Source organism: Aotus nancymaae, unplaced genomic scaffold (assembly GCF_030222135.1).
Source record: "Aotus nancymaae isolate 86718 unplaced genomic scaffold, 86718_ANA_hifiasm-v0.15.2.pri h1tg000058l, whole genome shotgun sequence".
Classification (NCBI taxonomy): Eukaryota; Metazoa; Chordata; class Mammalia; order Primates; family Aotidae; genus Aotus; species Aotus nancymaae.
The window spans coordinates 10,190,085-10,209,711 of record NW_026988472.1 but is presented as its reverse complement, the minus strand read 5'-3'; the positions used below and the strand labels follow the sequence as shown (position 1 = coordinate 10,209,711).

The 19,627-nt window shown below is 46.2% G+C and overlaps 1 protein-coding gene and 1 pseudogene across 7 annotated transcripts in view; one reads left to right on the top strand and one right to left on the bottom strand.

Annotated features, from left to right (window-relative positions):
* The window catches only part of GRIPAP1 (GRIP1 associated protein 1), a 28,654-nt gene extending 24,316 nt beyond the window's left edge, over nucleotides 1-4,338 (bottom strand). For 4 of the 7 annotated variants that reach the window (XM_012471631.3, XM_012471633.3, XM_012471627.2 and 1 more), the window contains exons 1-4: nucleotides 4,260-4,325; nucleotides 1,571-1,637; nucleotides 1,371-1,432; nucleotides 311-337 (exon numbers count right to left, since the gene is read on the bottom strand). In XM_012471631.3, the coding sequence (XP_012327054.1) occupies nucleotides 311-337; nucleotides 1,371-1,432; nucleotides 1,571-1,637; nucleotides 4,260-4,301 (198 nt within the window). In that variant the 5' untranslated portion in view covers nucleotides 4,302-4,325. Of the gene's footprint in view, nucleotides 1-310; nucleotides 338-1,370; nucleotides 1,433-1,570; nucleotides 1,638-4,259 lie in introns of all 7 variants that reach the window. The other 3 variants (XM_012471634.2, XM_012471630.2, XM_012471632.2) reach the window with 2 other exon arrangements.
* A 9,984-nt stretch (nucleotides 4,339-14,322) lies between these two features.
* Nucleotides 14,323-15,122, top strand: LOC135269944 (V-type proton ATPase subunit E 1-like; annotated as a pseudogene).
* Nucleotides 15,123-19,627: the final 4,505 nt, after the last annotated feature.

Sequence of the window (19,627 nt, the reverse complement as noted above, 5' to 3'; positions counted from 1 at the left end):
CAGATGGGGGAGAGACAAAGAGAAGATTGGGAAGAGAAACGGGTCAGAGAGAGGAACAAGAAGACAGAGACAGAGACAGAAAGAGATGCAGAGAAAAGGATAGAGAGAGAAAGAGAGAAGGAAAGAGACACAGAGTTAGAGACAAATACAGGGAAACAAGGACAGATACAGCAACACATGGCAGTGAGGTAGTAGCAGACATAAGGGCACACAGAGAAAGAAAGGCCAGTACAAGAAAAGCTCAGCATACACAGATAGCCCACCAAGACACAGTCTTCCAGTCACACTCACCCACCAGGGATCCCCTTACCTGAGCTTTCTTGCTCTTGCTCAGTGCCTAAAGTGGGGGTGGGTGGGAAGAGAGCTAAAGTGAACAGAGACGGACCACTTTACTAGGGTATGGAGACAATCGTGCCAAGCGTTTTGGGAGGACAATGATGATAGAGGTTGCAGGATGGGAGCATCTTCAACCACAGAGCGTGTGTGACAATTTGGAGCCCAAAGGAATGATGGGATGAGTGCGCAAGTGAGTGAATGAATGCAAGTCCTGCCCTGGGGACCCAGCACACAGAAATCATCCTTTCTTGGAAGCTCTTGAGGCTGGTAGGGGGATGGCGGAGATGGTATTTAACCATTTGCGGGCTGGATCTCCAGGCTCAGAAACTGTGGCTTCATTGCTACATCTGTCCATACTTGTCTCTGTGGGTCTCTCCCACACAGTGTGGAAACTGTCACTCCCCTGCTAGGCAGCCAAGAGCATTGCCAGCTTAGGGGAATCAGCATCCTACCAAAGAGAAGCACAGCTTCCTGACTGCCAGATTTTCTGCATTCTGTATTCGTTCATTTAACAAATATTTATTGAGCACATATTATGTATTAATATTGTGCGAGGTATGGGGACAGAGCAGTGACAAAGGAGAACCTTGAATGTCTTGAGGGGCCACAATAGGTTATATTCTATCTCATCTCTCATCTTTAGAGGATCTGAGAGGTGAGTTTGCTGTCACTTTCCCAACTAGACCAGGACAGGGATGGGAAGTAGGAGCACAAGCCAGGAGTGTGAGTGGAGGACAGGAGGCAGATTCGAGGCAGATTTACTGATAGATTTGAATATTTAATTAAAAGTCAGTGAATGAGAATGAGTAACTGAAATTAGAAATGAATTAAAAGTAAATTAAAATTAATAAATTAAGCAGGATTAGATGAAATTAGCAAACTAAAGAGAATTCCATGAGAATTCTTTAAATGACTACATGAAAACAGCATGCAACATTAGATCTGGTTCACTGCAGCTGCTCACTGGAGGGATGAGTCAGATAGGTAGAGGCAAGGGTGGATGGGTAGGTGGATGAGTGGGTGGAGGGAGGTACCTTCTGAGCTTTGCTGAACTCCTTATCCAAGTAGGCGACCTTCTGTCGAAGACTGGCAAGTTCTGGTGTTGGGAAAGCAGGGCATCTCAGCCTCAGCCAGTGGCAAGGAACTGAAAGGGCTTCCTGCCAGGTCTCTGAGGGAAAACCTCAGACTCCATGCCCCAAAGCCACCCCCATCTAATAAGGCCCTCTTGGCTCACCAACACCATTCTTGCGTAGTTCATCTGAAAGCTGGTAGTTGTTTGTCCGGAGTTCCAGGAGCTGAGCCTTTGTGGGAAGCAGGAAGGGAAAAGACTTGGTCAGGAAAGCACCCCTACCCTCACCATGAGGGAACCAAGCTCCTAAGCCCCACAGACCTTATGCCCTCCATATGTCTCTTTAGCTACTCCTTAAGACCTGTATGTCCTGCACGCAAAGTGAGCTTCCAGGCCCTCAGACCCTGGCCCACCTTTTCCAGCTCCACTTATAACCCCAGCCAGGCTCCCACCTCCATCTCACACTACAATCCACACTGCACTCAGGCGATCCTAGAGCACTGCCCCAGTTAGGTTCTTGCTTGTGTGAGTTCCCTGGCTCTCCATGCCCACAGGATAAAGTTCCTGGCTGACCTCTCCACATACTGAACACACACTATCAGGGGGATTGTCCACCTTCCTGGCTAGACTTGGAAGTCCCTGAAGGCAGTGGATAGAGGCCTGTCTTCCTCCCTCTTTCCCAAGGGAAGAGGGTCTAGTATTCTCCTGTCCAACTTTCATTGACTCCGGGGACTTTCCAGGGTCCCTCCCCGGCCTCCAAGTCTCTCAAAATACATCCAGGCCCCCTTCAAGAATTAAGGGAGAGCTGGGTGCAGTGGCTCACGCCTGTAATCCCAGCACTTTGGGAGGCCAAGGTGGGTGGATCACGAGGTCAGGAGTTCAAGACCAGACTAGCCAATATGGTGAAACCCTATCTCTACTAAAAACATAAAAAATTAGCCAGGTGTGGTAGCACGCACCTGGAGTTACAGCTACTTGGGAGGCTGAGGCAGGAGAATCGCCTGAACCCAGGAGGCAGAGGTTGCAGTGAGCTGAGATTGCACCACTGCACTCCAGCCTGGGTAACAGAGTGAGACTCCATTTCAAAAAAAAAAAAAAAAAAAGAATTAAGGGAAAGTGCTGGGCACAGTGGCTCACACCTGTAATCTCAGCACTTTCGGAGGCCGAAGTGGGCAGACCACTTGAGGTCAGGAGTTCAAGACCATCCTGGCCAACATGGTGAAACCCTGTCTCTACTAAAAAATACAAATAAATTGGCCGGGCATGGTGATACGCGCCTGTAATCCCAGCTACTTGGGAGGCTGAGATAGTAGAATTGCTTGAATCTGGGAGGTGGAAGTTGCATTGAGCTGAGATTGTGCCACTGCACTCCAGCCTGGGTGACAAAGCGAGACTCCGTCTCAAAAAAAAAAAAAAAAATTAAGGGAAAGTGAAGTGTGGGCCATTCCAAACAGCATCCTCCTCCCTATCACCCCTGTAGGGCCCTGAGGCTGGTTCCTTCCCAGTAAGGAACTCACCATTCCTTCCCCTACCAGGATTTTTCCCTCCCTGCCACAGTACCAGCCTCCACTCCCTATCCTCTGGTAGTCTGCTCAAGGTCAGAGGGGTTGGCCTTCATAGAATCTTTTCTGCTCCTGTCCTCCCGAGGACCCAGTGATCTGTCTCTCCAAGTCCTGGTCCAATTGGAATATCCTTTGTATCCCTTGAGACTCCTTTCCCAACAAAGCCTAGTAGTTCTCCCTAATACATGGCCCAGTGCGATCAATGTTCCTCATTCAAGGGTACCCCTACTCCCCTCAAGAGCTCCCCAGTCATGATCCAACAGGAATGGCCCTACACCCTTCAGAGTACACCTCTACAAGGCCTTGGGTGGGCCAGTTGGATGACTCTTAGAATGACTTAGAATCCCCTTCAGATGACAGTGGTCTTCCCTATTCATGGGCCAATCAACTCACCCTTCCATTCTCAGTGTCCCTCACACAGGGACAGCCGGTTTCCCTCATTCAAGGACCAATGGGATTACCTGTCCTCCCTCAGAGTTCCTCCCCTCCCCACGCAGGACCCTGTTCAGAGTTCCCCAGTGAGGAACCCTCTTGACAAGGGCTCATTCATAGTGCAATGCTATGGCCTTTCATTGCATCTCAGAGTCACCTCAAAAGAATCAAGTGGAGGTACCTCCCCAAAGCCCAGTGATCTCCCCTCCTTGTAGTGCAAGGTATCACTCTTTTACCTCCTCTAGTCCTTCCCCCAATTAATGGGATTAATGGTATTACCCATTCATGGACTTCTTCACCCCAGGCCTAATGGGATCACCCTTAATCATCCAATGGTGCCGCCCCCTCTTAGGATGCACTACCAACCACCAATGGCATAGGATCTCCACCTCCCAGGAGCAATGACAACAACTGCCACCTCCCACCCACTAATGGTTCTGCCCTCTCAAGGGCTCCCCCCACCATGACGCAAACGACCCAACACCCGCTTCCTTCCTCTCCAGACAAAATGGTTTCGCCTTCTAAGGATCTCTTTCCTTCAAAGCCCATTATCATCACACGCCGACGGTGTCCCCTGCACGAGCCCAAAAGTCTCGTCCCCTCCAGGTCTGAATAAGGTACCGCCTACTCAAGGGCGCTCTCTCCCGCCCACAATGCTAACAGAGTCCAACCTTCAAAGCCCCAGAATATCTCGGAATCCAATAGTCTCACCACTCCGAGCCTCAGTTTACCTTCTCCAGACCCACCCCCTAAACCCAGAGTCCATCCCAACCAACCCCTTCTCAGAGCTGGTGGCGCGACCTCTCTCTACCCCGCCCCCGGTCGCCTAGCCGGGTGGTCTTTCCCACTGCGAGCGGCACCTGCATCCGCTGAAACTCCTCCTCAGACAGAGCTTGCGCCATGTTCCTCCCCCCACCCCCCCCCGCCAGCTTTCTGCGCAGACGCAGCTCGTGCCTCCTGTCAGTATTAAGGTCGGACCAAACCACTGGCTAGGAATGGAGGGGGTAGAACGTAATTCCGAAGGACAGCGTTTTGGAGACGCAGAGAAAAGAACGAAACCGACGGGTCAGGTGAATTGTAATATAACGTTATACCACAATGTAGGTCATCTAATTTGCTTTTGGACTCTTCTAGGCCACCCATTTTGGTACGACATTATGACATCCCCGTCTCATGAGTGGACTCGTCGCTAGGGAAGTCTTTGCCGACAGAAAATAACCCTTCCGCGTTACTCCTTTAATGAGAATGGGTAACTTAATAATCATAGAAATGAAAGCGGAAGCTTAGCTCTGGTGTTGTTCCCGCCCTCCTCCGGGCGACCCCAAAGGGGAATCCCACCTCTTGTAAAGGCTTTGGGTTTTTTTTTTTTTTTAAGATTCGACACTGATTTTGTTATCATGACGCTGTACGTCACATTAGGTAAAGGACTTAGCCACCAATAAATTAAAAATAGCGGAGTGGAAAGAATGACAGTGAATCAAACGAAAAAGCTTCATTAAAACAAAACAAAAACCAGGGTGGTGAAACATCAGGATCATTCAATTAAGTATTAGAATCCACTATAATCCTCACCGATCTGAGATAAGAAATGGTATCTCAGTGTAGCTAGCCAAGGCCGGGCGCGGTGGCTCACGTCTGTAATCCAAGCCCTTTAGAGTCCGAGACAGGCGGATCACTTTGAGATCTAGGAGTTCGAGATCAGCCTGGCCAACAAGGCGAAACCCTATCTCCACTAAAAATACAAAAATTAACTGGGCGTGGTGGCGGGCGCCTGTAATCCCAGCTACTCCGAAGGCTGAGACAGAATTGCTTGAACCTGCCAGGCGGAGGTTGCAGTGAAGTGAGATCGCGCCACTACACTCCAGCCAGGGGGTAGAGCGAGACTCTGTCTACACACACACGCACACAAAGAAACAGCCAGGACTCCTTTTTTCCTTTCTTGATTTAATTAACTTTATTAAAAAATAACACTATCAATCTGTCTATATGTATAAATGCACAAATTTTAAGGGTACAATTTAGTGAGCTTTGACTAACGTATACAACCTCGTAACCACCATCACAAGCAAGATAGGGAGCATTGGTTCCTTTGTACCCTATCCCAAACCCCACCCACTACCCCAGGTAACCAGTGATTGGCTTCCTCTTACCTGGATTATATTTGTCTTGCAGTTTCATGCAAATAGAATGAGAGAGGATGTATTCTTTTCTGTCTGGCTTTTTTTCACTCAGCATAATGCTTTTGAGATTCATCCAAGTTGTTTTGTGTGTAAGTATTTTTTTTTAATTTTTATCGATGAGTAAAATTCCATAGTATGAGCCAAGCAGGCTCAGTGGCTCACGCCTATAATCCCAGCACTTTAGGAGGCCGAGACTGGTGGATCACCTGAGGTCAGGAGTTCAAGACCAGCCTGGCCAGCATAGTGAAGCCACATCTCTACTAAAAATAAAAAAATTATTCAGGAGTGGTGGTACACGCCTGTAATCCCAGCTACTCAGGAGTCTGAGGCAGAAGAATCGCTTGAACTCCGACAGTGGAGGTTGCAGTGAGCCGAGATCTCCCCACTGCACTCCAGTCTGAGTGACAGAGGGAAAACTCTGTTTCAAAAACAAACCAAAACAAAACAAATTCAACGTATGAATAGACCACAATTTGTTTATCCATTCTCTTTTCTTTTTCTTTTTTTTTTTTTTTCTTTTTTTTGAGACGGAGTTTCACTCTTGCTGCCTAGGCTGGAGTGCAATAGCGCAATTTTGGCTCACTGCAACCTCCGCCTCCCACGTTCAAGCGATTCTTCTGCGTCTGCCTCCCGAGTAGCTGGGATTACAGATATGCATCACCACGCCTGGCTATTTTTGTATTTTTAGAAGAGACAGGGTTTCTCCATGTTGGTCAGGTTGGTCACAAACTCCTGATCTCAGGTGATTTGCCCGCCTCAGCTTCCCAAAGTGCTGGGATTATAGGCGTGAGCCACCGCGCCTGGCCTGTATTTTCTTTTGTATATATTGTTGGATTTTATTTACTAAAATGAGCTGGGCAAGGTGGCTTACACCTGTAATCCCAGCACTTTGGGAGGCCGAGGTGGACAGATCATGAGGTCAAGAGATCGAGACCATTCTAGCCAACAAGGTGAAACCCCGTCTCTACTAAAAATACAGAAATAAGCTGGGTGTGTTGGCACGAGCCTGTAGTCCTAGCTACTCGGGAGGCTGAGGCAGGAGAATGGCTTGAACCTGGGAGGCAGAGGTTGTAGTGAGCCAAGATCAAGCCACTGCACTCCAGCCTGGCCATAGAGTGAGACTCCTTCTCAGAAAAAAAAAAAAAAAAGCAACAACAAAACTCTTTTTTCTGTTTTTTTCTTCTTTTTTGCATGTCCTCGAATTAACTGCTTGCGACAACAAAATTTACTAAAATGTTAAGAACTTTTGCACCTGTGTTCATGAAGGATAGTTACATATAGTTTTCTTTTTTAAATGACTTTCTCTGGTTTTGTATCAGAGTAATTGCTAGTTTTATAAAAGAAGTTGGAAAGTATCCCCTCCTCTTTTCTGGAAGAGTTTGTGCAGAATTGATATTATTTATTTCATATATATATATATATATATATATATGGTAGAATTCCCCAAGAAAGCTATCTGGGCCTGGAATTTCCTTCATGGGAATATGTTTTACTACAAATTCAATTTATTTAATATATATATAGGGCTATTCAAGTTATCTATTTCTTCCTGAATGGGCATTGGTATTTGTGTTTTGCAAGGAATTTGTTGTGAGAATTATTGGCACAAATTTGTTTATATTATTATCCTTTATCCTTTATTAAAATTGTAGTAAAATTTGCATGACATAAAATTTATCATTTTTGCGATCTGTAAATGTACAACTCAGGAGCATTAAGTACATTCACAATGTTGTATAACAAGCACCACTGTCTATTTCCAGAACTTTTTCATCATCCCAGGCAGAAACTGTACCCATTAAGCAATAACTCCCCATTCTCCCTGACCCCCAAGACCCTGGTAATCTCTATTCCACTTTCTGTCTCTAGTAATTTGCCTATTCTAAATACCACATATAAGTGGAATCATTCAATATTTGTCCTGTGTCTGGCATATTTCACTTAGTGTATTTTCAGGGTTCATCCTGAGTTGGCCCTCTCCATCTCCAGGCAGTAAACTGGGCAACCATCATGCTTACCTTTGTTGTTTCCCATCTCTCAGGGATCACTGTCCTTCATTGTCTGATGTCCAATATCTTTTTTTTTTTTTTTTTTGAGACAGGGTCTCATTCTCATCCAGGCTGGAGTGCAGTGGTGCAATCATGGATCACTGCAGTCTTGACCTCCTGGGCTCAAGCAATCCTCCCATCTCAGCCTTCCAGATAGCTGAGGCTTCCAAATTATCCACCACACATGGCTAACCTGATGTCTACTATCTTGAGATATGTTGTTCCATTTTATTCGTCTGGATTTTTATTTGTTTGAGGCGGGAGGTTAAATTCTATCCCCATTGTTCCTTCTTGGTTGAAAGTTAGGCGGGGCATGGTGGCTCACACCTGTAATCCCAGCACTTTGGGAGGCCAAGGTGGGCAGATCACGAGGTCAGGAGTTCGAGACCAGCCTCGCCGACATGGTGAAACCCCGTCTCTACTAAAAATACAACAACAAAAAAAATTAGCCGGGCGTGGTGGCGCACACCTGTAATCCCAGCTACTCTGGAGGCTGAGGCTGGAGAATAGTTTGAAGCCAGGAGGCAGAGATTGTGGTGAGCGGAGATTGCGCCATTGCACTCCAGCCTGAGTTGACAGAGCAAGACTCAGTTTCAAGAAAAAAAGAAAAAAGAAAGAAAATAAAGTAGAAATCTCCAGAATGCTTTGTTTAGTAGTTCCATCAACTGCTGGGCACAGGATGTTAAAATCTCCAGTCATGATTGTAGACTTGTCTATTTCTCCCTATGTTTCTGTTGGGGTTTGTGTCATGTATTGTGAAATCCTGTTATTAGATGTCTTACACATTTATGATGTTATGCCTTCCTGATGAATTCATCTTTTTATTGTTATGACACGTCCCTTTATGTTTGGTAACATCACCATTTTTAAAGTCTATTTTGTCTGAGTATAGCCATTCCAGCTTTTTGTTTTTTGAGATAGTATCTTGCTTTGTTGCTCCACTGCCCAGGCTGGAGTGCAGTGGCACAAACATGGCTCACTAAAACTTCAATCTCCTGGATTCAGGTGATCCTCCCGCCTCAGCCTCCCGAGTGCTGGGACTGCATGTGCACGTGTCATATGTCATACTTTGTCTAAAGTATTTTTGAGATGGAGTCTTGCCCTGTCGCCCAGGCTGGAGTGAAATGGTGTGATCTCGGCTCATTGCAACCTCTGCCTCTGGATTCAAGCAATTCTTCTGCCTCAGCCTCCCAAGTAGCTAGGATTACAGGCGTCCACCACCACGCCCAGCTAATTTTTTGTATCTTTAGTACAGATGGGGTTTCACCATGTTGGCCAGGCTGGTCTCAAACTCCTGACCTCATGATCTACCAGCCTCAGGCTCCCAAAGTGCTAAGATTACAGGCGTGAACCACCGCGCCAAGCTCTAAACAGTTTTTAAGTATAAATTTGAAATATTTATTTTTCATTAATACAGTATTTAATTACAGTAAATAGAAGAGTAGATCCATATGGATTTTGACATGTAACAAGAAAATAGGTGTGTATAACAATTTACACAATCAAAAATTTAAAAATCAATAATTACAGGCCAGGTGCAGTGTCTCACACCAGTAATCCCAGCACTTTGGGAGGCAGAGGTGAGTGGATCGCTTGAAGTCAGGAGTTTCAGACCAGGCTGGCCAACATGGAGAAACCCCGTCTCTGCTAAAAATACAAAAACTAGGCCAGGCAAGGTGGCTCATGCCTGTAATCCCAGCACTTTGGGAGACTGAGACGGGTGGATCATCTGGGGTCAGGAGTTCGAGACTAACCTGACCAACATGGTGAAACCCAAAATCAATAATTATAAACAGTAGACAATTATGTGCCAGGTTTCCAGACAAATTTGGGGAAAGATAAGTAGTACAAAATCGGGGTTTTTTTTGAGATGAAGTTTTGATCTAGTCACCCAGGCTTGAGTGCAATGGCTGGATCTCTGCTCACTGAAACCTCCGGCTCCTAGGTTCAAGCAATTCTCCTGCCTCAGCCTCCCGAGTAGCTGGGATTACAGGCATGTGCCACCAAGCCCGGCTAATTTTGTATTTTCAGTAGAGACAGGGTTTCTCCATATTGGTCAGGTTAGTCTCCTGACTTCCTGACCCCAGGTGTCCGCCCTCCTCGGCCTCGCAAAGTGCTGATTACAGGTGTGAGCCACGGCTCCTGGCCACAAAATAGTTCTTTTAATAAAAAGAACATAGGCTTGGCCGGGCGCGGTGGCTCAAGCCTGTAATCCCAGCACTTTGGGAGGCCGAGGCGGGTGGATCACGAGGTCAAGAGATCGAGACCATCCTGGTCAACATGGTGAAACCCTGTCTCTACTAATACAAAAAATTAGCTGGGCATGGTGGCACGTGCCTGTAATCCCAGCTACTCAGGAGGCTGAGGCAGGAGAATTGCCTGAACCCAGGAGGCAGAGGTTGTGGTGAGCCGAGATCGCGCCATTGCACTCCAGTCTGGGTAACAAGAGCGAAACTCTGTCTCAAAAAAAAAAAAAAAAAAAAAGAACATAGGCTGGGCGTGGTGGCTCACGCCTGTAATCCAAGCACTTTGGAGGCCAAGGTGGGTGGATCACCTGAGGTCGGGAGTTCAAGAGCAGCCTGACCAACATGGTGAAACCATCTTAATTTTTTTTTTTAATTAAAAAATAAAAAGAAAAGGAAAGTAATAACGATGAACTATTTATCAGATATTTTTGTTGTTTGTTTGTTTAGAGACAGAGTTTCACTCTGTCACCCAGGCTGGAGTGGAGTGGTACAATCTCGGCTCACCACAACCTCCGCCTCCTGGGTTCGAGTGATTTTCCTGCCTCAGCTTCCCCAGTAGCTGGGACTAACGGCATGTGCCACGATGCCCGGATAATTTTTGTATTTTTGGTAGAGACAGGGTTTCACTGTGTTGGCCAGGCTGGTCCTGAACTCCCGACCTCAGGTGATCTGTCCACCTCGGCCTCCCAAAGTGCTGGGATTACAGGCATAAACTGCTGTGCCCAGCCCATGTTTTTTTAGATCACATAAACACGTATTTGAAATAAAATAAAATGGCTTGGCTGGTGGCTCATGCCTGTAATCCCAGCACTTTGGGAGACCGAGGCAGGCAGATCACCTTAGGTCGGGAGTTTGAGACCAGCCTGACCAACATGGAGAAACCACGTCTCTACTAAAAATACAAAATTAGCCGAGCATGGTGGCCCATGCCTGTAATCCCAGCTACTCTGGAGGCTGAGGCAGGAGAGTCACTTGAACCCAGGAGGCGGAGGTTTCGGTGAGCGAAGATCATGCCATTGCACTCCAGCCTGGGCAACAAGATTGAAACCGCCTCAGGAAAAAAAAAAAATAAAGAAAGAAAGAAAATGAAACTTTCCCTTTTATCCTGCAATACTGTAGGCTGCAGCTATAAACAACTAGTTTGTCAACTTCCCTCAGTTTGGAATGACAACCATCAGAAGAAATTACAATTGATTTTTTCCACATCACTGAGCTTTCCATTCCCCTCCACTTTCTTTCTTTCTTTCTTTTTTTTTTGAGACACAGTATCGCTCTGTCACCAGGCTGGAGGACAGTGATGCGATTTCGCCTCACTGTAACCTCTGCCTCCCGGGTTCAAGCAATTCTCCTGCCTCAGCCTCCTGAGTAGCTGGGACTATAGGCATGCGCCACCTTGCTTGGCTACTCCCCTCCACTTTATTTCTTTTTCTTTTTTTTTTTTTTAAGTGAAAGCAAATTTATTAGGAAAGTAAAGGAATAAAAGAATGGCTACTCCATAGACAGAGCAGCCCCTAGGGCTGCTGGTTGCTCATTTTTATGGTTATTTCTTGATGATATGCTAAATAATGGGTGGATTAGTCATGCCTCCACTCGTTAGACCAGATAGGGCAACTTCCTGACGTTGCCATGGCATTTGTAAATTGTCAAGGTGCTGGTGGGAGTGTAGCAGTGTGGACTACCAGAGGTTACTCTCGTGGCCATCTTGGTTTTGGCGGGTTTTAGCCAGCTTCCTTACTGCAACCTGTTTCATCAGCAAGGTTTTTATGACCTGTATCTTGTGCTGGATTCTGTCTCATCCTGTGACTTAGAATGCCTTAACTGTCTGGGAATGCAGCCCAGTAGGTCTCAGCCTCATTTTACCCAGCCCCTATTCAAGATGGAGTTGCTCTGGTTTACATGCTTCTGACATTTTCTCCCTCCCTTTTTTTTTTTCAAATTTTATGTATTTATTTATTTTGAGACAGAGTCTCGCTCTGTCGTACAGGCTGGAGTGCAGTGGCAAGATCTCTGCTCACTGCAACCTCCACTTCCTGGGTTAAAACGATTCTCCTGCCTCAGCCTCCTGAACAGGTAAGATTACAGGTGCACGCCACCATGCCTGGCTAGTTTTTGTATTTTTAGTAGAGACAAGGTTTCACTATGTTGGCTAGACTGGTCTCAAACTCCTGACCTCAGGTGATCCACCTGCCTCAGCCTCCCAAAGTGCTGGGATTACAGGTCTGAGTCACGGTGCCTGGCCTCCCCCTACCTTTTAAAAGAGAACCCTTGGCTGGGCGTGGTGGCTCACGCCTATAATCCCAGCACTTTTGGGGGCCAAGGCAGGCAGATCAACTGAGATCAGTTCAAGACCAGCCTGGCCAAAATGGCAAAATGCCCTCTCTACTAAAAATACAAAAATTATGCAGGTGTGGTAGTAGGCTCCTATAATCCCAGCTACTCGGGAGGCTGAGGCACGAGAATCGCTTGAACCCACGAGGCAGAGGTTGCAGTGAGCCGAGATCATGCCACTATATTCCAGCCAGGCCAACAGATCAAGACTCCATCTCAAAAATAAATAAAATAAAATAAAAGAGAACGCTTAATCCTAAGGATTACAAAGGGATGACGATCCATCTTCTGTAACTTCTGCAGGCTGAACAGGGGCAATGATATCCCTGCCTAAATATCAGGGCCTCTCCTATCTGGGATAGAGAGGAGCTCAGTCAGACAGCCCCAGTATGACAAAAACCATTCATAACTCTTGAGTTCTGACAAAACGTGATATCTGCTTATCCGCATTCTTATACAGGAGTACACCAGCAATGTATTCCACAAGAGTAAAGCAAAATTATCCCAAGTGAAATAAACAGGAAGGCTTTCCATGAACTGGGCAACTGTTGGAACCAAGCTGATATGGAGTCGCTAGCTGATTGCAATGTGCCCAGAATTAGAATACTGAACCAGATTTTTACATTACCCAACGCTCTTGTTTCTTCTGAGCAGCAGTCAGAGATCACTGGTTAGTTCACAGCAATAAGCAGGGTTAGCCCAAAGTTGTCCAATTAGTGCTACAGTCTATTTCCTTTGGGTCCTTTGGGTCACGGAAGTATCCTCCCTCTGTTCACCAGAAATATGTTACAGGACCCCACCACTTACTCAAAAGCAGCCTTTGGGTCAGGGGTTTCCTCATTATAGTCCCTTCTGTGGTCACTGGAAAGATGTTACAAGAAAGGGGTTGGGATCCAGACCCCAAGAGAGGGTTCCTGGATCTCACGCAAGAAGGAATTCAGGGTTCAGGCACCATGGCTCACACTTGTAATCCCAACATTTTGGGTGGCCAAGGCAGGTGGATTGCCTGAGGTCAGGAGTTCAAGACCAGCCTGGCCAATGTGGTGAAAACCCATCTCTACTAAAAATAAAAAAAAATTAGCCAGGCGTGGTTGCACACGCCTGTAATCCCAGCTACTTGGGAGGCTGAGGCAGGAGAATTGCTTGAGCCTGGGGGATGGAGCTTGCAGTGAGCTAAGGTCATGCCACTGCACTCCAGCCTGGCCCTGGTGGACAGAGTGAGACTTTTCTCAAAAAAAAAAAAAAAAAAAAAATCAGGCCAGGTGAGGTGGCTCATGCCTGTAATCCCAGCACTTTGGGAGGCCGAGGTGGGCAGATCACGAGATCAAGAGATCGAGACTATCCTGGCCAACATGGTGAAACCCCGTCTCTACTAAAATACAACAATTAGCTGGGTGTGGTGGCACACGCCTGTAGTCCCAGTTACTCGGGAGGGTGAGGCAGGAGAATTGCTTGAACCTGGGAGGCAGAGGTTGCAGTGAGCCGAGATTATGCCACTGCACTTTAGCCTGGCGCCTGGTGACAGAGTGAGACTCTGTCTCAAAAAACAAACAAACAAACAAAAAAAAAACCTTTGCCTTTCGGCTGGATGTGGTGGCTCATGCCTGTAATCTCAGCACTTTGGGAGGCTGACGTGTGCGGATCACTTGAGCCCAGAAGTTTGAGACCAGCCTGGGCAACATAGCAAGAACTCATCTGTCTATATATAAAGAAAAATTCAGGCTGGGCGCGGTGGCTCACGCCTGTAATCCCAGCACTTTGGGAGGCCGAGGCGGGTGGATCACGAGGTCAAGAGATCGAGACCATCCTGGTCAACATGGTGAAACCCCGTCTCTACTAAAAATACAAAAAATTAGCTGGGCATGGTGGCATGTGCCTGTAATCCCAGCTCCTCAGGAGGCTGAGGCAGGAGAATTGCCTGAACCCAGGAGGCAGAGGTTGTGGTGAGCCGAGATCGCGCCATTGCACTCCAACCTGGGTAACAAGAGCAAAACTCCGTCTCAAAAAAAAAAGAAAAGAAAAGAAAAGAAAAACTCGAGGGCTGTCTCTGCCATTCCACCCACCTCGCCTTTCAAACCTAAACTCGAGCCTGCTGCTTACCGACCTAACATTGCTCTCGACATGGCTCTCAGCGATGCTGACGTGCAAAAGCAGATTAAGCATACGATGGCTTTCATTGAACAAGAAGCCAACGAGAAAGCAGAAGAAATAGATGCAAAGGCAGAGGAAGAGTTCAACATAGAGAAAGGTCGGCTTGTGCAAACCCAAAGACTAAAGATTATGAGAAGAAAGAGAAACAGATTGAGCAGCAAAAGAAAATTCAGATGTCCAATTTGAGGAATCAAGCAAGGCTCAAAGTCCTCAGAGCAAGAGATGACCTTATCACAGACCTACTAAATGAAGCGAAACAGAGGCTGAGCAAGGTGGTAAAAGATACAACCAGGTACCAAGTGCTGCTGGATGGACTGGTTCTCCAGGGTTTGTACCAGTTGCTGGAGCCCTGAATGATCATTCGATGCAGGAAACAAGATTTCCCTCTGGTAAAGGCTACAGTGCAAAAGGCAATCCCAATGTACAAAATTGCCACCAAAAATGATGTTGATGTCCAAATTCACCAGGAGTCCTACCTGCCTGAGGACATAGCTGGTGGAGTTGAGATCTATAATGGGGATCGTAAAATAAAGGTTTCCAACACCCTGGAAAGCCGGCTGGACCTCATAGCCCAGCAGATGATGCCAGAAGTCCAAGGAGCCTTGTTTGGTGCAAATGCCAACAGGAAGTTTTTGGACTAAGCCTCTGGGAGGTGGAGATCATCCCCGGCTCTCCTGCTGTGACATGGGAGTTTCTGATAGTTGAAGAAACACGATGTCTCTGTAGCTTCCTCTTTACTGCCCCAATGTTGCTCTGTATTTATCAGTGATGCCCCTCTGTCACTAATGCCTTGCCTAATTGTTCACAATGGCAGAAAGCTTCATGTAATATGAAAAAAAATAAAAATAAAAATTCTTGCCTGTTGGGCCGGGCGCGGTGGCTCACGCCTGTAATCCCAGCACTTTGGGAGGCCGAGGCGGGTGGATCACGAGGTCAAGAGATCGAGACCATCCTGGTCAACATGGTGAAACCCCGTCTCTACTAAAAATACAAAAAATTAGCTGGGCATGGTGGCACATGCCTGTAACCCCAGCTACTCAGGAGGCTGAGGCAGGAGAATTGCCTGAACCCAGGAGGCAGAGGTTGTGGTGAGCCGAGATCGCGCCATTGCACTCCAGCCTGGGTAACAAGAGCGAAACTCCGTCTCAAAAAAAAAAAAAAAAAAAAAGAAAACTGTGGCTCACGCCTGTAATCCCAGCACTTTGGGAGGCCGAGGTGGGTGGATCACGAGGTCAAGAGATCGAGACCATCCTGGTCAACATGGTGAAACCCCGTCTCTACTAAAAATACAAAAAATTGGCTGGGCATGGTGGCGTGTGCCTGTAATCCCAGCTACTCAGGAGGCTGAGGCAGGAGAATTGCCTGAACCCAGGAGGTGGAGGTTGCGGTGAGCCGAGATCGCGCCATTGCACTCCAGCCTGGGTAACAAGAGCGAAACTCCGTCTCCAAAAAAAAAAAAAAAAAAAAAAAAAAAAATTCTTGCTTGTTAATTGCATCTTTTAAGCCATTTAAATTTTATGGAATTATTGATATAGTCAGATTAAGCTCTATCATACTCTTACATGTTTTTTATTTGTTATTTCTGGTTTTTGAACCTATTTCTCCCTTCCCCACCTTCTTTTCAGTTAACAAAATATATTTTAATATTCAACTTTTATTCTTTTATTGTCTTTTCAGCTGTACCTGTTGTTATTATTTATTATTCTTTAGAGATTGCCCTGGTGATTATAAAATGCATTCTTTATTTATTATGGTCAATTTAAAGTTGATATCATGTCATTTCACGAAGTAAAGAAACCTTGTAGGCCCGGGTTCGACTCCCGGTGTGGGAACTTTTTTTTTTTTTTTTTTAAAGAAACCTTGTAACAGTATGTTTTCATTCACCAAACTCTGTCCTTTTTTGTTTGTTTGTTTTGAGATGGAGTTTTGCTCTCGTTGCCCAGGCTGGAGTGCAATGGTGTGATCTTGATTCACTGAAACCTCTGCCTCTTGGGTTCAAGCAATTCTCCTGCCTCAGCCTCCCAAGTAGCTGGGACTACAGGCGTGCGCCACCATGCCCAGCTTATTTTTGTATTTTTAGTAGAGCTGGGGTTTAGCCATGTTGGCCAGGCTGATCTCGAACTCTTGACCTCAAGTGATCTGCCCTCCTCAGCCTCCCAAAGTGTTGGGATTATAGGTGTGAGCCACCATTCTTGGCCTATACTCTTTTCATTATAAGTGAGTCCCGAGGAGAGGGGTTGAAGAGGGAGACCCAGGCATCTCAGATCAGCTACCCCTTTTCATTCCTAAGACTGTAAACCGAAGCCCTTTTCATATGTAATTCCTAAAACTGTAAACCGAAACCCTTTTCATATGTAATTCCTTTTTTTTTTTTTTTTTTTTCTTTGAGAGGGAGGTCTTGCTCTGTCACCAGGCTGGAGTGCAGTGGTGCAATCTTGGCTCACTGCAACCTCCGCCTCCTGGGTTCAAGCGATTCTTCCACCTCAGCCTCCCGAGTAGCTGGCACGTGCCACCACACCCGGCTAATTTTAGAGACGGTGTTTCAGCATGGCCAGAATGGTCTCGATCTCTTGACCTCATGATCCGCCCACCTCGGCCTCCCAAAGTGCTGGGATTACAGGCATGAGCCATCACGCCCGGCCTTCATATGTAATTCCTAAGACTGTAAACCAAAACCCTTTTCATATGTAATTCCTGAGACTGTAAACTGAGACCCTTTTCATATGTTAAGCTATAAACCTAAGATTCTTCCACGTGTAACATCTAAAGTATAAGCCTATATAAAGACGGAAACTTCCTTTTGTTAGGGGAGCTTGGCTGTTAGGCAACTATGCTACCTTGCTCCCAGCCGAATAAACTCCTTCCTCCTGTAAAAAAAATAAAAATAAAAATAAAAATAAATGAGTCCCTAAGTCCAGCTCACATTTAAAAGCAGGAGGGGAATTAAGCTCCACCTTCCGAAGGGATGAGAATAAGATATCTAATACATATTTTGGATGTGATACTTTTTAAAAATAATATATTTTACCGGGCATGGTGGCTCATGCCTGTAATCCCAGCACTTTGAGAGGCTGAGGCAGGCAGATCACCTGAGGTCAGGAGTTCGAGACCAGCCTGACCAATATGGCGAAACCCTGTCTTAAAATATATATATATATATATACACACACACACACACACACATATATATATGATTATAAATTGTTCTATTATAAAGACACATGCACATGTATGTTCATTCTGGCACTGTTTACAATAGCAAAGACCTGGAACCAACCCAAATGCCCATCCATGATAGACTGGACAAGGAAAATGTGGCACATATACACCATGGAATATTATGCAGCCATAAAAAACAATGAGTTTGTGTCCTTGTAGGGACATGGACAAATCTGGAAACCATCATTCTCAGCAAACTGACACAAGAACAGAAAATCAAACACCATATGTTCTCACTCATAGACGGGTATTGAATAATGAGAACACATAGACACGGGGCGGGGGAGCATCATACACTGGGGTCTGTTGGGGGTGAATAGGGGAGGGACAGCCTGGGGTAGGGAGGTTAGGGAGGGATAACATGGGGAGAAATGCCAGATACAGGTGACAGGGCGATGAAGGCAGCAAACCACATTGCCATGTATGTGCCTATGCAATAATCCTGCATGTTCTGCACATTCTGTACCCCAGAACGTAAAGTGCAATAAAAAATATATATTAAAAAATCAGATACAGTTATTTATTTTTATTTTTATTTTATGTTTTTGTGAGACAGAGTTTCGCTCTTGTTGCCCAGGCTGGAGTGCAGTGGCGCGATCTCGGCTCACTGCAACCTCTGCCTCCTGGGTTCAGGCAATTCTCCTGCCTCAGCCTCCTGAGTAGCTGGGATTACAGGCATGCGCCACCATGCCCAGCTAATTTTCTGTATTTTTAGTAGAGACAGGGTTTCACCATGTTGACCGGGATGGTCTCGATCTCCTGACCTCGTGATCCACCCGCCTCAGCCTCCCAAAGTGCTGGGATTACAGGCATGAGCCACCTTGCCTGGCCTATAATAATATTTTAAAAAATTTTTTAATTTTAATTTTAATTTTTTTTTGAGACGGGGTTTCACCATGTCGGTCAGACTGGTCTCAAACTCCTGACCTCAGGTAATCTACCCGCCTCAGCCTCCCAAAGTGCTGGGATTACAGGCGTGAGCCACCACACCAGGCCCAATAATATTTTTTGAGACAGGGTTTCACTATGTTGCTTAGGGTGATCTTGAACTCCAGAGTTCAAGCAATCCTCCCACCTCAGCCATTCCTTTTTTTTTTTAATTTATTTTTTATTTTTTTAAAAGACGGGGTTTCACCATGTTGATCAGGCTGGTCTTGAACTCCCGACCTCAGGTGATCCGCCTGCCTTGGCCTCCAAAGTGCTTGGATTACAGGCATGAGCCACCGCGCCCGGCCTCCTTTTTTTTTTTTTGATGTAATTTTGCTCTTGTTGCTCAGGCTGGAGTGCAATGGCTCGATCGCCTCAGGCTCCTGAGTAGCTTGGATTACAGGCATGTGACACCACACCCAGCTAAATTGTATTTTTAGTAGAGACCGGGTTTCACCATGTTGGTGAGGCTGGTCTCTAACTCCTGACCTCAGGTGATCCGCCCACCTCGGCCTTCCAAAGTGCTGGGATTATAGGCAAGCCACCGCACCCAGCTGCATTCATGTATTTATTAGAGACAGAGTCTCACTGTGTCATTCAGGCTAGAGTGCAGGGGCTATTCATAGGCGTGATCATGGTGCGTTACAGCCTCAAACTACTGGACTCAAGTCATCCTCCCGCCTCAGCCTCCCAAGTAGCTGGGACTTTAGGCACACATCACCTCACCTGGCTCTCAGCATTTAGTTATTCAATCATATCACTTATATAAATAAATATGGAATCATGGATGTTCATTGTTTGGACTGTAATATCCTTTTTTTCTTGCTCAAGTTGTTCCCGCTTTGGCCACTGGGAGGAGCTCTTTCCTTCTTTCTTTCTTTCTTTCTTTTCTTTTTTTTTTTTTTTTTTTTTTTGAGACGGAGTTTCACTCTTGTTATCCAGGCTGGAGAGCAATGGCGCGATCTCGGCTCACCGCAACCTCCGCCTCCTGGGTTCAGGCAATTCTCCTGCCTCAGCCTCCTGAGTAGCTGGGATTACAGGCACGCGCCACTATGCCCAGCTAATTTTTTGTATTTTTAGTAGAGACGGGGTTTCACCATGTTGACCAGGATGGTCTCGATCTCTTGAC